The sequence below is a fragment of the Danio rerio genome, chromosome 6 (assembly GCF_052040795.2).
Source record: "Danio rerio strain M-AB ecotype USA chromosome 6, GRCz13ab, whole genome shotgun sequence".
In the NCBI taxonomy this organism is placed as follows: domain Eukaryota; kingdom Metazoa; phylum Chordata; class Actinopteri; order Cypriniformes; family Danionidae; genus Danio; species Danio rerio.
The window spans coordinates 28,026,300-28,045,334 of NC_141026.1; the positions used below are offsets into that span (position 1 = coordinate 28,026,300).

Here is a 19,035-nt window from a genome sequence, read left to right on the forward strand (position 1 = left end):
TTATTAGGACAATAATGTCTTACTTTAACAGAAATAATGTACAGTATGAAATATAAAGTCATGGTCCAGTGAAAAACAAATTGATATTGTGTATGACTCCCATGAGCTTGGACGACTGGATCCATCCATATCTGCAATGACTCAAATAACTTATAAATAAAGTGATTTGGAACAGCAAAGAAAATGTTCCTGCAAGACTCCCAGAGTTCATCAAGATTCTTTGAATTTGTCTTCAATGACTTCTCCTTCATCTTACTACAGACATGCTCAATAATGTTCAGTTCTGGTGACTGGGTTGGCAAATTCTAAAGCACCTTGACCTTTTTTGCTTTCAGGAACTTTGATTTGAAGGCTGAAGAATGAGGAGCATTAATCTGCTGAAAAATGTGCCCTCTCCTGTGGTGTGTAATGTAATGGGCAGCACAAGTGTCTTGATACCTCAGGCTGTTCATGTTGCCATCCACTCTGCAAATCTCTGGCATGCCCCAATACTGAATGTAACCCCAAAACATGATTTTTCCTTCACCAGACTTGATTGATTTCTGTCTTGACTCCATGTGGGTTCCAGTAGGTCTTGTGCAGTATTTGTGATGATTGGGATGCAGATCAACAGATGATTCATCATAAAAATCCACCTTCTGACACTGTTCCAAATGATCAAGTAGAAGTCAAGTTATTATTTGTTGCTCTTACAACTGGGATTGATGACAAGACTTTTGCCAGGTCGTGTACAATTTAAATAACTGTTTTAAATAACTGTTTTAAATAACTGTTTCCTTGTTGAATGTAGTTTCAAAATAAATTTGAAACTCAAAGCTTAATTTTTATCCTCATAACTCCAGTCTTCAGTGTAAAACTATCTTTCAAATCACTACAAAATCACTAACAGTGTTTCTTATAATTGCTGGGAGAAAAATAAGAATAGTAATAATAATGAATATAGGGGGCAACACAGTTGTGCAGTGGGTAGCACAATCGCCTCACAGCAAGAATGTAGCTAGTTTGAGCCCCGGCTGGGTCAGTTGGCGTTTCTGTGTGGAGTTTGCATGTTCTCCCCGTGTTTGTGTGGGTTTCCTCTGGGTGCTCCGGTTTCCCTAACAGTCCAAAGACATGTGAATTGGGTAGGCTAAATTGTCCATAGTCTATCTGTGAATACGTGTATATGGATGTTTCCCATTGATGGGTTGCAGCTGGAAGGGCATCCGCTGCGTAAAACATGTGCTGGGTATGTTGGCGGTTAATTCTGCTGTGGTGACCCCAGATTATAAAGGGACTAAGCCGAAAAGAAAATGAATGAATGAATAAGTGAATAATAAATATTTCTTATCGGCAGTTCATTCCGCTGTGGCAACCTCTGAAACCGAGACCAAGCCAAAGGAAAATGAATGAATGAATATTTATTCTTGAAAGATCATGATTCTGAAATATTTGAAGGATTATGTGACAATGAAGTCTTAAAACTTCAAAACTTTATGCTGAAAATTCAGCTTTAAACCACATTCAATAAATTAAGTTATTTAATAGTGCAATCACTTTTTACAATTTCAGGTGTTTTTTTTTTTCCTGTATTTTATATTAAATAATTTGTGAGCAGAATAAACCTATTGTAAAACATTAAAAAAAAATCTGACTTATTCCAAACTTTTGACTGTGTACATTATGCCTATAGGGAGTCCTCATAAACCAAAAATACAAGTGTTTGATGTGCAAATGCATGGCAAATGTGTGTATGCACATCCTTGGTTTTGTACACACTAGTCCAAAGAGGACATCTTGTAAATATAGAAACAAATTTATAATAGATGTGTTGTTAGGCCCTCAGGTGAAATGCATTTTCAAAAAAATGATGTCATGTGTACGTAATGCACAAATGTAGAAAATGTATTTGGGTTGGCTTATTAATATGGATCGCAGAAGAATGTGTAGTGTCCTACTTCCGAGATGTTGGCTTTTAAATAATCCCAATAGGCCTTGTGTCGTCTAATTGATTGATTGGAATGGCTCCTAAAGGTCATTTTCATAAAACATTAGGAGGTGATGAACACAATGCTGTCTGTGATTGTTAACCAAGAGTTAATTTATTACAACAGGCATACTAACTACATAGTTATGCTGAATTACCTACTAAGCATGGTACAAATTTGCACCATTTGGGATAATATGATGTTTAATTATCCACCACTGTTTTGAATATCTAATTACATATAAAGCATATCTTTAATCAAAACAGATGCCTGACCCAGTTTGTTTTCCCTTTACATTCAGCTTGTTGCACATATGTATTCAAAAGATATAAGACAAGGTTATGTTGGATGCTGGAGGAACAATTTTCATATATATTGCCCATTTAAAAAAAGTATTTTGTGTTGATGTATAGCTTGATTAAGTTTATCAGAATTTGAGTGTCAATAACTTAGATGACCCCAGTTTGCCACAGTTGTGATATTAAGGTTAAATTTGCAGCATATGTGATTGCATGCACATTGATACATTTTTATAATTATTATCATAAGTATAATCATTGTAGCTTTCAATATGAGTTTTTAAGTAAATTGATTATGCTATTAATTTGTGTCACCAAAAAAGCAAACAAAAAGTGTGAAATAAAAATAAAATAATCTTCTTCTTCTTCTTCTTCTTCTTCTTCTTCTTCTTATTATTATTATTATTATTATTATTATTATTATTATTATTATTATTATTATTTAATTGTATTTATTTATTATTTTTTTATTTATTATTTATTATTATCAGTATTGTTATTATTAATAAATATTGTTTAATTGTATTCCTTCATTCGTTCATTTTATTATTATTATTGTTATTATTATTGTTATTGTTATTATTATTATTATTATTATTATTATTATTATTATTATTAGTGTTGTTGTTGTTGTTGTTTATAAATGGTTTTACACTTATTATTATTATGTTTCATATAATATTTTATTATAATGGGGCAGCACAGTGACGCAGTGGGTAGCACTTTAGCCTTACAGCAAGAAGGTCACTGGTTTGAGCCCCAACTGGATCAGTTGGCTCTGGTTTCCCCCACAAGTCCCAAAAACATGTAGTATAGGTGATCTGGGTAAGATAAAATTGTTTGTAGTGTATGAGTGTAAATGAGTGTGTATTGATGTTTCCCAGCGATGGGTTGCAGCAGGAAGGGCATCCCCTGCATAAAACATATGCTAAATAAGTGGCGATCCTAGAATAATAAAGGGACTAAGCTGAAAAGAAAATGAATGAATGAATAAATGAATGAATGAACGAACGAATGAATGAATGAATGAATAAATGAATGAATGAATGAATGAATGAATGAATGAATGAATGAATGAATGAATTTTATTATACTGACTACAAGTACCATTGTTGGTTGTTGTATTAATATGACTACAAGTAACTGTACCACAATATAAAAATATAAGATATAAAATATTTGGAAAATATTTGAGAACAATTCTTCATTTCAGATTTAGGAAATACAGATTTATTCCGTATTTTCTTGATGGTATTGTCTTTTTTATTAGAGAATGTATCAATCAATCAGTCAATCAATTAATCAATCAGTAATCTTGATCTGGGGTTTATATCGTCTCCAATAGCTCTATACCAGACTGAACAGATAGCACGCAAACCCACAAGGCCATCTTTTCCACTGCTTGTCTCAATAATGCAGCTTGTTTTCTTATGGTCTTCCAGGGTAATCAAATTTCCCTGCTGTATTTGTGACCCTTTTGTGGTGCTTTTAACCCAAAGTGAGTCTCCTTAGCCTTGATAGAGCCATTGTTTAAATACATATATGACAGGGGCCCAAGGGCATACGGAGAGGAGAGATATAAGGCTAACAGCTGCACAGTAGTGCTCCATTTCAGTGCTCACCCATTAAAAAACTTTTAACGGGCTCTGCCATCTTGCCTCTGATTATTTAAGACAAAGAGACTGAGCCATTCTCTCCACCCTTATCGTTCCTTTTCCTTTACTGTCCCTCCATTAGAAGTCTCACATTGTTCAACAACATATTAGCCCACAAAAGCTTTTACCTTGGGAATTGAGTCCATTATCTGTAGATGATGGAAACTATGTTTCTTTTTTAACAAAGTAGAGTCTCAAGCTCCTTCTACTCTCTATTCAGCTCAAGCACAAAAGCAGAAATTCTCCCTCAATAAGTTGGTGTATATAAATAAAAGCAGGTCTATTTTAGTCTATAGAATGACAATACTCTCTCACTAGTGCAATAAATGGAAACCTTTTCTTACAAATTCCTTGAAAAATTCTTGAAGGGAATGCCTTGATAAATGCAATATTTTGGTTACTTTAAAGTAGTGTTGGTTGGTATGACTGGAGTGTAGCTTTAGTAATGCTCTAAAGTATTGTTTTGATTTTAAAAGAAAAAAAAAATACTAGTATTCATTCAATTATTCATTGACTTGATATTATGACAAAAATGTAGGTAACCAAACAGTTGGTGGTGGTCTTTGACTTCGGTATTAATAACTTTTTTATTTTTCTACAGTACTACTGTATGGAAATCAGTGACAATTGTCTATAGCCATTTTTCACAATGACATCACTTCACTTCTGCCTTTCCACTTAACACTGTATATTAGTAGTTCTGTTTTACCAAAGACTATAGAATACATAAGACATGTAACTCAAATCTTTTTGAATGGGGAAAAGTATAGCCGTCAATATGGTGAATAAAGCCTCACCTAGTACAGGAGCCAATCATCAATCGCTATAAACTGACGATACTCTTGGGGAGGGGCTTGGACCAGACGTCGTTTCTGCAGATTTTGTGTGATTTGGATATTGAGAAATGAAAAAAAATAATAATAATAATAATAATAATAATAATAAAGTTGCTATTAAATTTTATGGGTGATTCCTAAAATGAAATCAATCATTAGCCTGGTAAGCAGTTTTGGAGAATTTGATGTTTCCCCATTCAGACAGAATGCCTGAGCATACTGCCCAAGAGGCGTTTCAAAGATGTGAAATGACTTGCCTTTAAGGGACTTTGATTTTACTGATGAATGGATGGAAAAATGCTCCATTTCCCACCACGATCCAAATATTCAGTATAGGTGAGTTGAATAAACTAAATTGGCCAAAGTGTGAATGTTTTCCAGTACTGGGTTGCAGCTGGAGGAGCATATGCTTTGTAAAACATTCTGGATAAGTTGAGATAACTCCGCTGTGGTGACCCCTGATGAATAAAGGGACTAAGCTGAAAAAAAAATAAAAAATGCATGAATGACTGGATGAAAATTGTTTATCATATATTTGCTAACTTTTTACTTATACATTCATTTTATGTCCAATAATTAATTTATTTTTACTTTGATGCTGCTATTAATATAAATTTATAAACCATATTATATGTTATTTTTGCAGTAAATATGTCAACACAAAAGAAAATGCACAATGTTTTCTCAGTTCAATCAGAAATGTTGCTGATCAGCAATTTTTTTATTATTATTATTATTATTATTATTTTATCTGTAACCTTGAATGCAGACAACAGAAAACATTATCTAATTGCTGGTCAGGTAGATTTTAAACTATGGCTGCTGGTTCTTTGCTGGTCATGTGCTGGTCCTAACATGACTACCCTGACCAGCACACGCCTAGCAAAAGATCAGTAAAATCAGCAAGAACTATCAAAAAACAGCAGCCATGGTTCAAAACATCTGCATCTGTGGTTCTGTAGAAATAAGAAATTGATATTATTTATATGTAAAAAAAAAAAAAAAAAAAATATATATATATATATATATATATATATATATATATATATATATATATATATATATATATATATATATATATATATATATATAAATAAGAATTAAAAATATGTATACATTTTTATAAACGATTGTCACGAATGGTTAGCTCGATAGCTCGATCGCCTCCAAGCTGGGAGATCGCTGGTTCGAACCCCGGCTGGGTCAGTTGGCATTTCTATGTGGAGTTTGCATCTTCCTCCCGTGTTCGTGTGGATTTTCTTCCGGGTGCTCCTGTTTCCCCATAAGTCCAAACACAGGTGCTAAAGTTAAATTGAATAAACTAAATTGGTCATAGTGTATAAGTGTAAATGCAAGAGTGTGTCAGTGTTTCCCACTGTTGGGTTGCAGATGGAAGGGCATCCACTGTGACATGTAAGACAAGAAATCAAACTAATTTGTCATGGCATGTAGGATCTAATCTAGTTTTGCCTCGAGGAACATGATGGTAAAGGAAATCAGTGAAATTAAAATATATTAGGAAGCATGAAAGCCCTATACCTTTCAGTTCCCAGAATCCTTGGTTATATAAACACCCTTTTAAAAGTACTCAAAGCACACAACCCCCATTAAAATCAGCAGCCTCAGACCATCATCAAGTCAAACCTAAATCCATTTTTCCATCAGTACTCTTGTGGGACTACAAGCAATCATACAGAAACCACTAATACCACAAACCCTCACTATCTAAATAAACCCTAAAATTACACCTGGAGCACAGCAAAGCAAAATCCCCAGAGGAACAAAGTCCGCTCGTGATGTACAGACTAGTGTTTACATTCAGGTGCTGGATGGGGGGGGGGGGGGGGGGGGTTGGGGTTGTGTAGGTACTAGTCTTGACCACAGGGAGGAAGAAAAGGCCATTCAGAAAGTATCTGTGTGCTAGTGGGACAGTTTCTCCTCTCACGCCCCGTATCTGTTTGCTGGAGGAATCTGGCCTGTTTATATTTGTCTGACTTTGATGTTGATGTTATTCCAGCGAGTTCCAGAAAAGCTCCACATGTTGGTTTGTATCCATTTGCCATAGGATCGTAGCAGCTCTTATACGCCTCCACAAGTGGGCACCCACTTTACCTCTGTAAATTAATTAGCTTCTGTGCGGATATAAAAAGAGGTGAAAGTTCAGGGTCTGCCTGGGATGAATCGTATCAGGTCTCTCTGAAGCTCTTTTCCTCTCTCTCTCTCTATCTCTCCCTTTCTCTCTCTGTGTTTTTCTCCATCTGGCTGAAGGGCAGAGTCAAACATAGAGGCTGAGAAATGAAGATGGATGTGTCCTGCTATCAGGAAAGCACTTACTGCGGCTTGATGCAACCTTAAACATTGCAGATAGTTCAGTGGCACTTGCCACAAAGAATCTAATTAATGAATAGCTGTTCTAACACAAGTGAGGCGGCGGTGTGCATTTGCAGATGAGGCAGCGACACTAATTAAATGCTGTTCCAGATATCACACCAGGAGTGGTTAGCTTGTCAGGCTTTTTTCTTCCCCCTTTTTTATTTCCAAGTTTTTCTTTTTTTTTTTTCTAGGGTAATTTGTTAAGGCCCTTTTACAGTATATTTCTTGCAAAATCAAATGTCGTTTTAAAACAAAATCAGGCCAAAAAAAGTTATTTGAGGAGATCAAAACAACTTACTTGTTTGGAAATTTCTAGGAAGTTCTTGTTTTAGCCCTTGTGATCTGTTGAACGGGCTATATGCGTGCAAAATTCTCACGTTTATTTTACCCTAGTATTTCATTGGAATATCTGCGCTAGCCTATTGCTATTGATAGCACTGGTTACAACGGTCTTTTATTTCCTTTTATGCTTGAACAACTAAATGAATGCTTAAGTCTTTTTAACTGAATGTTTTACAATTACATTACAACATCAATGCTATAAAAACAACCTTGTAAAAAAAAAAAACAGTTACCTTAAGCTTTCACCAGAAGTTTATCGTTGGCTTTAAAACCCTAGCTGTGCATAGAAGCCCACTGTGAATTGCCTTTTATGTTATATCACCAAATAATGGATTTGATCTTTTTTTGTCAACTTTTCTACAGGTTTGATTTCATTATGTAAATGATTGATTATATGCCTCATTGATCTGAACTTATTCACCCGATCTTTGAGCAAAATATTAGTATATTTGATGTGAAATCAGTTAGTTCCAAAAAATATTACACAAAACAAGGCCCAACTGAAAGAAAACAAGTTGACAAAAATATGTAATTCAATATTTGGTGATGATATAGCTTAACAGCTCGTTTGTAACATATTCTTTGTAGAAAATGGGCCAAAAAAACAGTACAAAATTATAATAGTTACACACAAAATGAAAAACTAATAATAAATAAACAACAATTATTATTATTATTATTATTATTATTATTATTATTATTATTATTATTATTATTATTATTATTATTATTATTATTATTATTTAATTGACACTAATTCATTTTTTGGGACACCATTGCCCTATAGTCATTTACTTTCATGCCAATTAACTTACATCATTAATTTAACAAAATTAACCCAAAACAAAACTAAAATTACCCAAAGAGTAAAAGCAATCTACTATATAAAGTTGGAAAAATAAATAAATGTATTGTCACTTTACCAAAATGGCAAATTACAAGTTTTTACCACTGAACAAAGAACAAAAAAGAACTTCCCTGTGAATTTATCAGGGCTTTTAATCACTGAAAAACACACAAGCACTGAGAGCTGAAATTGTAGGAGGAATAAACACCCGTGTTAATACTCTGTAAGGGAGCCTTCTGTGTGGCCTACAAAAAAAATTGCTGGAAAAATAATAGCTGTTTGGTTTATTTCTGAGATGAATCGAGGATGTGGCGATCTATTCATCTACTTCCTCTGAGTAAATACTTTCCTGTAAAATATTTTGTGGTTATTAAATTTCTCACCAACTCAGATATTAATTTGGTAAGTGGCAAGAATATTAATAAAACAGGCTATAAAACAAAATGTCAGCGACAAAGTGCCTGAGGGCGCAAGAGTGCACACACACACACACACACAAACACAGAAACGCACACAATGTGGGGCTGTGACAGAGTTCTCCATGCCTGAAGCCAAGGAGAGAGAGAGAGAGAGAGAGAGAAAGAGAGAGAGAGAGAGAGAGAGAGAGAGAGAGAGAGAGAGAGAGAGAGAGAGAGAGAGAGAGAGAGAGAACAGGTGTGAAGCCACAAGCTGTAGTCAGGAGGGTTGTTTAGCTTCACAAAGGCGGCTTGTTTGTTTTCTGTGGAGCCCTAATGACTAGGCCTCAGGATACGGAATGAAAACACAACAACATACTTACAAAAGCTTTCTCTGATATGTTATTGGAAATATTTTGATTGCTAAAATGATTTGAATTTAATTTATTACAATTATATGTAATCAGTTGCATGCAAGTGGTTTTGTTGTTGCTGTGACTGAAAAATGTAAAGTTTTACATTTTTCAGTCAAAGCAACAACAAAACCACTTGATAAATAAACACAATTGTTTTGTTAAGATCTGAACCTGATCTGACCTTTAAAACGTTCTCTCATTGTTGTAACCTAAGGAGTTTTTTTTAATATATATATATATATATATATATATATATATATATATATATATATATATATATATATATATATATATATATATATATATATACGTGAAGAAAACACACACACAGTACTCAAACCTCTATGGATGTTTGTCAGCTGCTATGTTATTTATGTATTTATTTAATTATTTATTTACTAATACTACTAATATAAAATATTTAAAAAAAAAAAAACCTGTGTATAGTCAGTTTGACCATCATTAATAAAGTATTTACTTTCCGAAAGCAAAAATACTTTGCAGATAAACTTTTAGTTCAACAAAAGTTCAATTACAGCACCAATAGTAACGTTTTAAACAGGATTCTTGAATATGTCCAATGCAATTTTTGGAAAAATTGTAATGATTTGATTTAATTTATATTCATTTGTACAATCCCATTAGTACATTTTAGTAAGATTTGCTTATCCCCTTACAGGGGTAGGGTTAGGAGTTGAAATCGTATGAATTGTATAAATTAGCAGATTTACATTATGGGATGTTTTTTATAAGTTGTTTAAATTTTAAGACTTTTTATTTAAAAAACAAATGTAACACTCATACTGTTTGCTATGGAATGCGAAAACTTTAAAGCTCAATATTTCAAAATCATTTAGAACCTTATAATTCCAATGTGACTAAAGGGTAAAATTGGTACATTTCCTTGTGAGATCAGGCTGAACATTTCACATTTGGCTTCTATGCCTGACTGGTCAGAGACCTGTTTTATAAAGAAAGTTAGTTTTATAAATGAGTCTTTTGGTTTTAGTTTTTTTTCGCCAACTTACCCAGCATATGTTTTACACAGCGGATGCCCTTCCAGCTGCAACTCAGGACAGGGAAACTTCACACAAAAATTCCATCTGACCCAGCCGGGATTCGAACTAGCGACCTCCTTGCTGTGAGGCAACAGAACTACTGAGCCACCGTGTCATCCAACATTATAATTTGACAAAGAATGACATTAATTATTATTATGTATCTGCAAATTTTGGTTTTGGGAAACATTTGTTACTACATCTCGTCAGTTTAGGTAATTATTAACTATTGGCTTCTCTAGTTGAATTAAGTCTAAATTGCTTATGTGCTAATGTATTAGTAACTATTCTTAATGTAAATACAAAACAAGATTATCTAGAGTGCCACTTACTAAGTAATAATTTACAATAACTCTGCCTTCCAAAATCACACACTATAAAACAACAAGTGAACAACAGCTTTGGCGGAGTAGGCAGAACAGAGAATTAGTGTACATGCCACAAACAACAAGGATTAAGTTTGACTTTTGCCAAGCACTCTCTCACTTTTCCTGTCACATATCACATTATAACGTATTTACAATAAAATTAAAGTAAATTATATAAAAATTGAATTGCTTAACGAATAACATATTATTGCATAATGTTAACGTATAACTGTACTGAGGTGCAAATGAATCTGCTAATATAAAGCATACATAGCATCTAATTATATAATTTTATTGAAAATAACTCCTACTTCTTAAGGGTAGATATAATAGGCATTGGGCTAGATCTATTATATGTCAGGTATATGGAGAGCTGTTTGCACTTACTATAAATAGAATATTGCCAAGAAAGTATGCTAATTGCACTTAAATTGCTAATGCTATTTTTCCCCCATACTGGCAGTTTATATTTAAATGAATAGTAAAAAATTATTTAAATATTTTTTATTATTATTTATACATTTTTTTTCCACTGGATACCATGAAAATTAATAAAGTCGCAGTTAAATTTAAGTATGCACAGATCTTTTTGTTGAGTATCATCACAGTTAATTGTATTATCAGAGATCCATCGATGGTGACTTTTCATGGTTCACACTCTTAACTCATGCTCTATCTAAAATCGCCCCTATACCCTTATTGACTATTCTCTACATTAGTATTACTACATCTGCTAATATAATTTGCTTGAAGGAGTGAATAAAAATGCATGAGTGAATATGAACCAGAAGGGATGAAGTTTTGTTTGTGCTTAGCTGGTTTATAAATTACTTACTATTTTTTTTGATTTCACCGTCAGATGCCATTGTGTATATGATGTTACCATTTGTACCTTTTTCATTCATCAGTTTTCAGTAGGTACTGCATTCTTCACTGGCTGCATTAATACAACTAACACCATTTAAATAGGCTTGCATTAATGGGAAATTAACTATTTTAACATCCAAAAATCCCAAAATAAATATGTCATTGTGTAATTGTCCCCTATGTGTTTATTGTTAATCAGTGAGACATTCTTTATGTGTCTCCTCAGTATCAACTCCAGAGATGTGCACCGTGGCGGACCATGGCCTCTCAGTGGCAGACCTGGCCCATTCTGTCCATTGCCCTTTTCCTGCTTGCTCTGGTGCCATATGTGGTCCACCGCATGATGACTGCTTTTGACGATCCCCCTCCACACTCACTCTTCAAGTCAGCTGCAATTGGCTTTGGCCTCCTTAGTGAAGCCCTGCTGATCAGGTGAGTGGCTCACATGTCCTGGTTTAGTAGAATGAGACATAGTTTGTTGAAAATTTAAACCAGACATAATCCTTACTCCTAATCTCTAACCCTAGGGCTACGTCCACAAATAATATATATATATAATATATTTTTTTTTTATATATATATATATATATATATATATATATATATATATATATATATATATATATATATATATATATATATATATATATACATACATACATTTATTTATTTATTTATTTATTTATTTATTTATTTATTTTTTAACATAGACATGTAATTTCAGTGACACAGTGGTTCAGTGGTTGGCATTGTTGCCTCAAACCAAGAAGGTTGCTGGTTTGAGCCCCGGCTGGGCCAGTTGGCATTTCTGTGTGGAGTTTGCATGTTCTCCCTGTGTTTGTGTGGGTTTCCTCTGGGTTCTCCTGTTTCCCTTACAGTCCAAAGACATGCACTACAGGTGAATTGGGTAAGTTAAATTGTCTGTAGTCCGTAGTGTATGTGTGCATGTCCTGGTCCTTCAGGTTGGAGGTTGAGCATTGGGCTAATGACAAAAAGTAGCATTTAGCCTATCTACAGTACATGACTAAGAGATGGGTGGCTCTTTGAGATTTGTCCACTCTATAACCTGTTATCCAAGAAGTTCAGGGCACCAACAATGGCATTGTTGGGTGGGTCAAAGGTCAAAACGATATTAAGCTTTTTCAAACTGACCTAAATCTATTGCCAAGTGCCACATATGACCATATAGGTTGCTTGTCATCTTTCTGAAATATGACCCATACAAGCCATTTAATTAGGAATGTATGTAAAGGATTATCTTTAAAATGCACATAACTGATTGTTATGCAGGTCACATCTTTTCATGGTGACGCCCAACAATTAGTATGTTTACATGGACACCACTTATCTGATTTTAATATGATTAAGACAATACTCTAAATAAGAGTCTAGCATGTAAACTGTGATTTTTGATTCATTTAATATGATTAAGGTCATAATCGAACTAAACACAAATCATATTAAGACATGTGGAGTATGCTGATTTTAGTGGCTTTATTGAAGTGCAATACAGACATGTAAACACCTTGATCAAACTATTACCATCATGTAGGACTTTTCGCTGTGTTTTGCGACAGAATATTCCATACACACGGGGCTGCTTTACACTATTCTCTGCACCTACCGAGTTAGTAAACGACCACAAACACACACAACTCATTTTTTTCTCCCTGCGGTATCACATTCCATTAAAACAACACATTTCCACTAGTCCTTACTTTGTACTCACTTCTTCTTGTCACAGGAGGCGTGCTTGATATGTTCCTGAGTAAAAGTAAAACTGTTAAAGTAAAAAAGAAATTCAATGAAACACTCGAAATTACAGGAAACTACGGAAGAAACGTGGATAGCATGGTGACAACTCATGTAAACACCTTAATCATATTATTGTATTAATTAGATCAAGGCAAAAAATGTTCCACTTTGTTGAGTTTCTTCACTGGTGTTTTGTTTTTCTGAATGCTTACTTAATGTACAAGTGGGTAAAACTCGCTTATTTTGAGGCTGGATTTGGCAGACATTCAACAAATTTAATCATAAGGTAAACACAAAATAACAGTCTCCATCCAGAGCTCCTTCACGGGACTCTACACACGTAAACACTCGCTGCATGTATTCACCTTCACCCACATTCATCAGCGCTACCAAGCTGACCAATCACAGAGCTTGCGTTATGCGTCATTGCGACGTTTAATAACATTTTTAAGAGGTGCGCATCAGCGACATCGACGGCCACGGCGAGAGCTATGTGCTTGATGCAAAAGTATAAATCAGTCTTTAAGCTCAACGATTCATGGGTTTATCAATTTAATTGCAGTTGTGACACACCAACATATCTGGCCCAGTATAGGCTCAGTTGTGGGTTATCAACTCGACTAAGACTTGGCCCAGATATGGTCCTTGTTTGGCCCTTGTCTGAAAGCCAGACTTGGTCCAGTCATGCACTGTAAATCACTGTGACATGTGGGCCAAACAAAAGGTGTGGGCCAGAGCTTTGCCAGAGATATTTTGCTATGTGGGGTGCTACAGAATATGATTAGTTTAGGCAATTCTTGGCATTGGTCGGGCCCTCTAATTTCCTGGAGCTCTAAGCAGCTGCTTACCTCGCTTATGGGTTAAGTCCGGCCCTGCTCACCTCAACTTTTTTTTTTAATGTATGTCCCTGTAAGAAAACATTGTAAACAATTGGAAATCTGGAGACCGCAATATTCAAATCCTTGGGAACCAAAGTTCACAGGACTGTGTTCTCTCAAGAGGTGGACTTTTACATTCTGATTGCTTGCTACCGAACCATGTCATAGCTCATTACCATAAAGTTGACTTGATTTCAACTCTCCTTGATACTCACACCGTCGAAGACATGTCATGCTAATCCTTGCCGCTTCAGCTCGCATTGAAAATGAATGACTCCTGGCTACTTTGATGCTTTCGTCGCTTTGGGTGTGAACACACAATAACTTTTGGTCATAAAAGCTGCTTGCACAAACAATTTCTTTAGTTGTTGAATTTTTGATTATGTGTTTGTCTAGGTTAGGTAACTCTCCCTTTAAATAATTGCTCAAATCTGAGGAAAATAATAGCTGTGTAAACTTGGTACAGTAAAATCAAGTAAAAAGTAAAAATTACCTACTGTTGGCTTTGTAAATGCCTGTGTTGTGGCTACACTTCTGAATGAGAACATTTCCATGAAAAATAATAATAGTTAATTAATTTAAAATATCCTGCTGAACCTGTTTTAGAGATGGATAGGGAAATTAATTTAGGAATTAGAGCTCAGGGTTGGCAGGAGGTGTGCACATCTGTGGCTGTCTAATTATAGAAATGACAATAAACTCCAATTTACTTTGTGACATCAGAGAATGAGGGGGAATTGAGAACATTGCTGTTTTAGTTGGTCCAGTTCTTCTCAAACAGTGCATGTCTATATGCATGTGTGTTTAAAGTGTGAGTGTATTAAATTGAACAAGCTTGTTCATATTTCATCATGGCCAGATGGGTTTTCAGACTGTTTTGAGTGTGCGTGTGTGTGTGTGTGTGTGCGCGCATGTATGTGTGTCGTATTTGTTACAGGCCACTGCTGCTTCAAGTCATTACTAATGCTTGATTAAAGTTGAGATCAATTTGATTAGATTTCAATCAGCCCTTTACTATCTCACTCTTAATTTACTTCTGTATGTTCACTATTATAATTAGTCAAGCAATAAGTCAGCTGTAGGGAAATGAGACCACATGAGGTTCCTGAGTGTTTTCATGTGTGTTTGCCTACAGTTTGCCTACAAAAAAAGCTGCAACTATGGGAAGTAACACAGTAAGTACTCATTTTTAAAGAAGAATAGAGTTGTATTTTTTTCTAAAACATTTTGCATTCAAATTTATTTTTATTTAACATATTTTTACAGTTAATAATATTAATATCATTATAGAGTTTAATTAGGCGTGTGTTAAAATGTATAATCTTTATTGGTAGTAGCCTAAGAACAGCAGCAGCATAATTATTATTATTATTTTCAGAGTTGATACATATTCCTCTAGGAAGTCTAGTGTGGTGAGAGCCAGTTTTTCTACCGATGGCTGAAAGTGTGTGAGATATTGACATGATCAATGAGGTGTAAAATTAAAAGCTATATTGATCACATTCCCTCTTCGTTCATTTGTTATACACATATATATGGCAACTCAATAGCCAAGCTTAACTAATTTTCCTGTATTTTCCAATGAGTGCAGTATTTGAAGATAATAGGTAACTCATTTAGATGTTATCAGTAATGACAAGCCATTAGATGAAATGCATGACAGATGCTGCTCATGACTGAACATACCAGACCAGTAGTAACTTTATAAAATTATTATAATGCATGAGCAGATCCGATCTGAACAAGACGTCACCATTTTCACAAAATGTGACTGTACAGTAGTGACAGTAATAATATAATTTCCAAATGCTTGCACTTTAAAACCCTATTTCAAGTTCACTTTCTACTAACCCTTTACCTTAACACTCAACAAACTCTTTACTAGTTGGTATGTAGTCAGCAGTTTCAGTTACTTATAAAAAAAATGGAAACCATGAAAATAAATCTTCAGCAATTAAAATAGGTTGAATTAGCAGCTAAGGTGGTAGAGAGGCTCCAACAAACTGCAATGAAAATCAAGAAATGCTAAGATGATGTTACTCAAAATGGTTCTAAATCCTTTCATTCTATAAACATTATTACAATTTGGATTTAATGGTTCATCACTTTTGACCAATAGGTGGCGTTGGTTCTATTTTCATGTAACATGAAATAATTCAAATGAAAACAAAACAAAAAAGTTAAATGAAATCATTTCAAACAAAATGTAATTAAATACATACAGCGGGTAAAATAAGCATTGAACATATGATTACTTTAAAAAAAAACTAAAATAAGGTAGCATGCTATATTTTGGTAAAATTTACAATACAAAGTTGTAAAGAAAATGTTACAGTAACAGTTACAATACAGAAAGCACAAAATAAAAAAAAAAGTAGTGATTTCCAAATTTACTTTGCAACAAATTTCATAAGTTGTTTTTTATGTTACCTTTTCACAACACTTAAAACATTTAGGGACTGAGAACACCAAATGATTAAATGTTTTAGGTGTAATTTTCTTCTATTCATCCTGCAAATAAGTCTTAAAGGGCACCTATGATGCAAATCATTTTTGTAAGCTGTTTGGACATAACTGTCTGTATAGTGTGTTCACAGTCATATTGGAGTGATATAAACAGAATCATTTCCTGGCGTTAAAATAGGATCCAGATCCCTCCCATTTTGTGGCCCACCGCAACATGATGTAGGAGTGGGGTTTTCCTGCTCAACCAATTGATTGACAGCAGCATATTAACGTTTCCTTAGTAATGCATATGATCATATTAACAGGACGTGCACAAAGTAACTGGGATTAAAAGATCTGTTAAGCCCTTTGTGATCTTTTGCACCTTAAGAATAAGTTTTATAAGTTTAAAACGTCTTTTAAACAGTGCATGTTTGTAATTAAGTAAAGACAGTAAAATCGTGATTTAATTCATCACTAAAGACGCATGTCAGTACAATTGTAAAAGAAGATGCTTTAATCTTGGTTTGTGGATTTTAAATCAGGTTTATTTTGTACATTAAAATATAATAATAATAATAATAATAATAATAATAATAATAATAATAATAATAATAATAACAATAATAATAATAATAATAAGTGGATATTAACTTGTGTCCTGTCACACTTGCCATGCAAAAACAGTGCAAAGTTAAACATGCGCGCTGTGTGTGTCTACGTGCATGTGAACTTTGTAACAACATTGTGTGTAACTCATCGTTGCAGAATGGCTAAAATTAACTCCACAACAAATAATTATATAATCCTTGGGAAAGTTCTTATTGTAGTATTTCTCACAAACATTACGCGAGATCTGCTTCCTTCATGTCTGTCACTGTTGTGTTTATCTAATGCAGCAGGAGATGGAGACACACATCAGAGCCATAGAAAGAGATCTCTGTGGCTCTGACAGGCAAGGAAGAACTAGCTCATTCGCATTAAAGGCACAGGCAACAAAAACAGCTACAATATGCCAAGAGAAAATTCCTGTATTTTTAATATTATAATAAATAATCAGATGGGTATTTTGAGATGGAATTTAACAGACATATTCTGGAGACACAAAAGACTTACTGTACCTTAAAACTTGAAAAAGGTGCCCTTTAAGGTAGGCAATAGCTCTTTGTTGTCACATTTAGCATTTTCTGGAGAAGACAGTGTCCATTTCTCCCAAAAATAACCTCAAATACTGATCACAGTACACATTTCCACTGTGTGATGGTCCATCCCAGATGGCCAGAGAAGTTGATGTCACGTCTGGACACTGTTAACATAGGGCACATTTTGGCACAGTGCAGTTTTAACTGACACTTGTGGATGTAGTACTTCACAAAGGTATGCCAAAGTAGCCCTGAGCCCATGGTGATATCACTTATAGATGAATGATGCTTCTTGATGCAGTGCTGCCTGAGGGATCAGAGATCATGGTAGTTCAGCTTAGGCTTGGGCTCTTGTCTGATCTGACGGGTGATCCTCAGCCCATCTTTGCTCTTAAAAGACTTGATTTTTTCTGGATTATGCTTTTATACCAAATAATAATCGAAATCTCCTGTTGACATCACCTGTTTCAAATCACATCATTTAACCAATTTACCTGATTATAGCCCTAAATTGCTCCTTTTTTGGAATGTGTTACAGGTCTGAATGACAGAAAAGGATGTATTTTACAAATAAAATGAAGTTGACCAAAAAAACATGAAACATTTTGTGTTCATATTGTCAGCAATGAAATACAGGTCAAAGTAAATTTGGAAATAACTACTTTCTTTTTTCTTTTTTTTTTCTTTTTTTTTTTGCATTTTCCATCCTGTACCAACTTCTGATTTGGGATTGTAAAAATTCTGAAAACAAGTACAGAATTTTCTAACATATTTGGCAATTCATAATTAATAATAATAATAATAATAATAATAATTATTATTTTTATTATTATAAATAAATAAATAAATAAATAAATAATAATAATAATAATAATAATAATAATGCATTGTGTCAAAATTCAAATTGCCTTACATCCAAATAACTGACATAGGAACATTGGAACGTTTGACTCTGTCTACTAGGGCCCTTGCAACACTGAGCCAAAACAGATCATGGTTGTCATACTGTAGGACACACTATTATTTGGTCTAATTACATTTCATTAAATTCATTAAATTAAATTGTGTAATGCTTAATTTGGTGTAAATGAAGGGTTGCTTGTTTCACATCAACTTTGGCATTATCCTCATCAGATCTGTGCATTATTCGGGAACACTTTGGCTAATCGATTTGAACAGCCATCGCCTGAAGAATTGATTTTTTGTTGTTGTTGTTGTTTTGTTTGTTTGTTTGTTTTAGTTCAAACATGACTAACAGTTAAAAAAAAAAATACAGGTTTTATTCTTCACGACCCTAAGGTTATAAAAATAAACATGTGTAACTTTTGACAGTTGGTGGTGCTAGATGTTAAATGGAAAACAAATTTTCTTCTGTAAAGTTATCTGAGATCTTTA

General features: G+C 34.0%; 2 protein-coding genes across 5 annotated transcripts in view; both read left to right on the forward strand.

Moving 5' to 3' along the window:
* Positions 1-19,035, forward strand: part of kyat3.2 (kynurenine aminotransferase 3, tandem duplicate 2) — an 808,585-nt gene that overhangs the window by 533,726 nt on the left and 255,824 nt on the right. The gene's annotated exons all lie outside the window — the stretch shown is intronic.
* LOC147836358 (uncharacterized) overlaps positions 1-19,035 on the forward strand; it is a 248,822-nt gene that overhangs the window by 211,578 nt on the left and 18,209 nt on the right. Inside the window, exons 4-5 of one of the 3 annotated variants that reach the window (XR_015493680.1) lie at positions 336-401; positions 530-2,628. Coding sequence is in view for 2 of the 3 variants with exons in the window: in XM_087257216.1 (XP_087113342.1) it covers positions 11,647-11,852 (206 nt within the window). In the remaining variant the exon portion in view is untranslated. Of the gene's footprint in view, positions 1-335; positions 2,632-11,646; positions 11,853-19,035 lie in introns of those variants that run through there. The other 2 variants (XM_087257216.1, XM_087257218.1) reach the window with 2 other exon arrangements.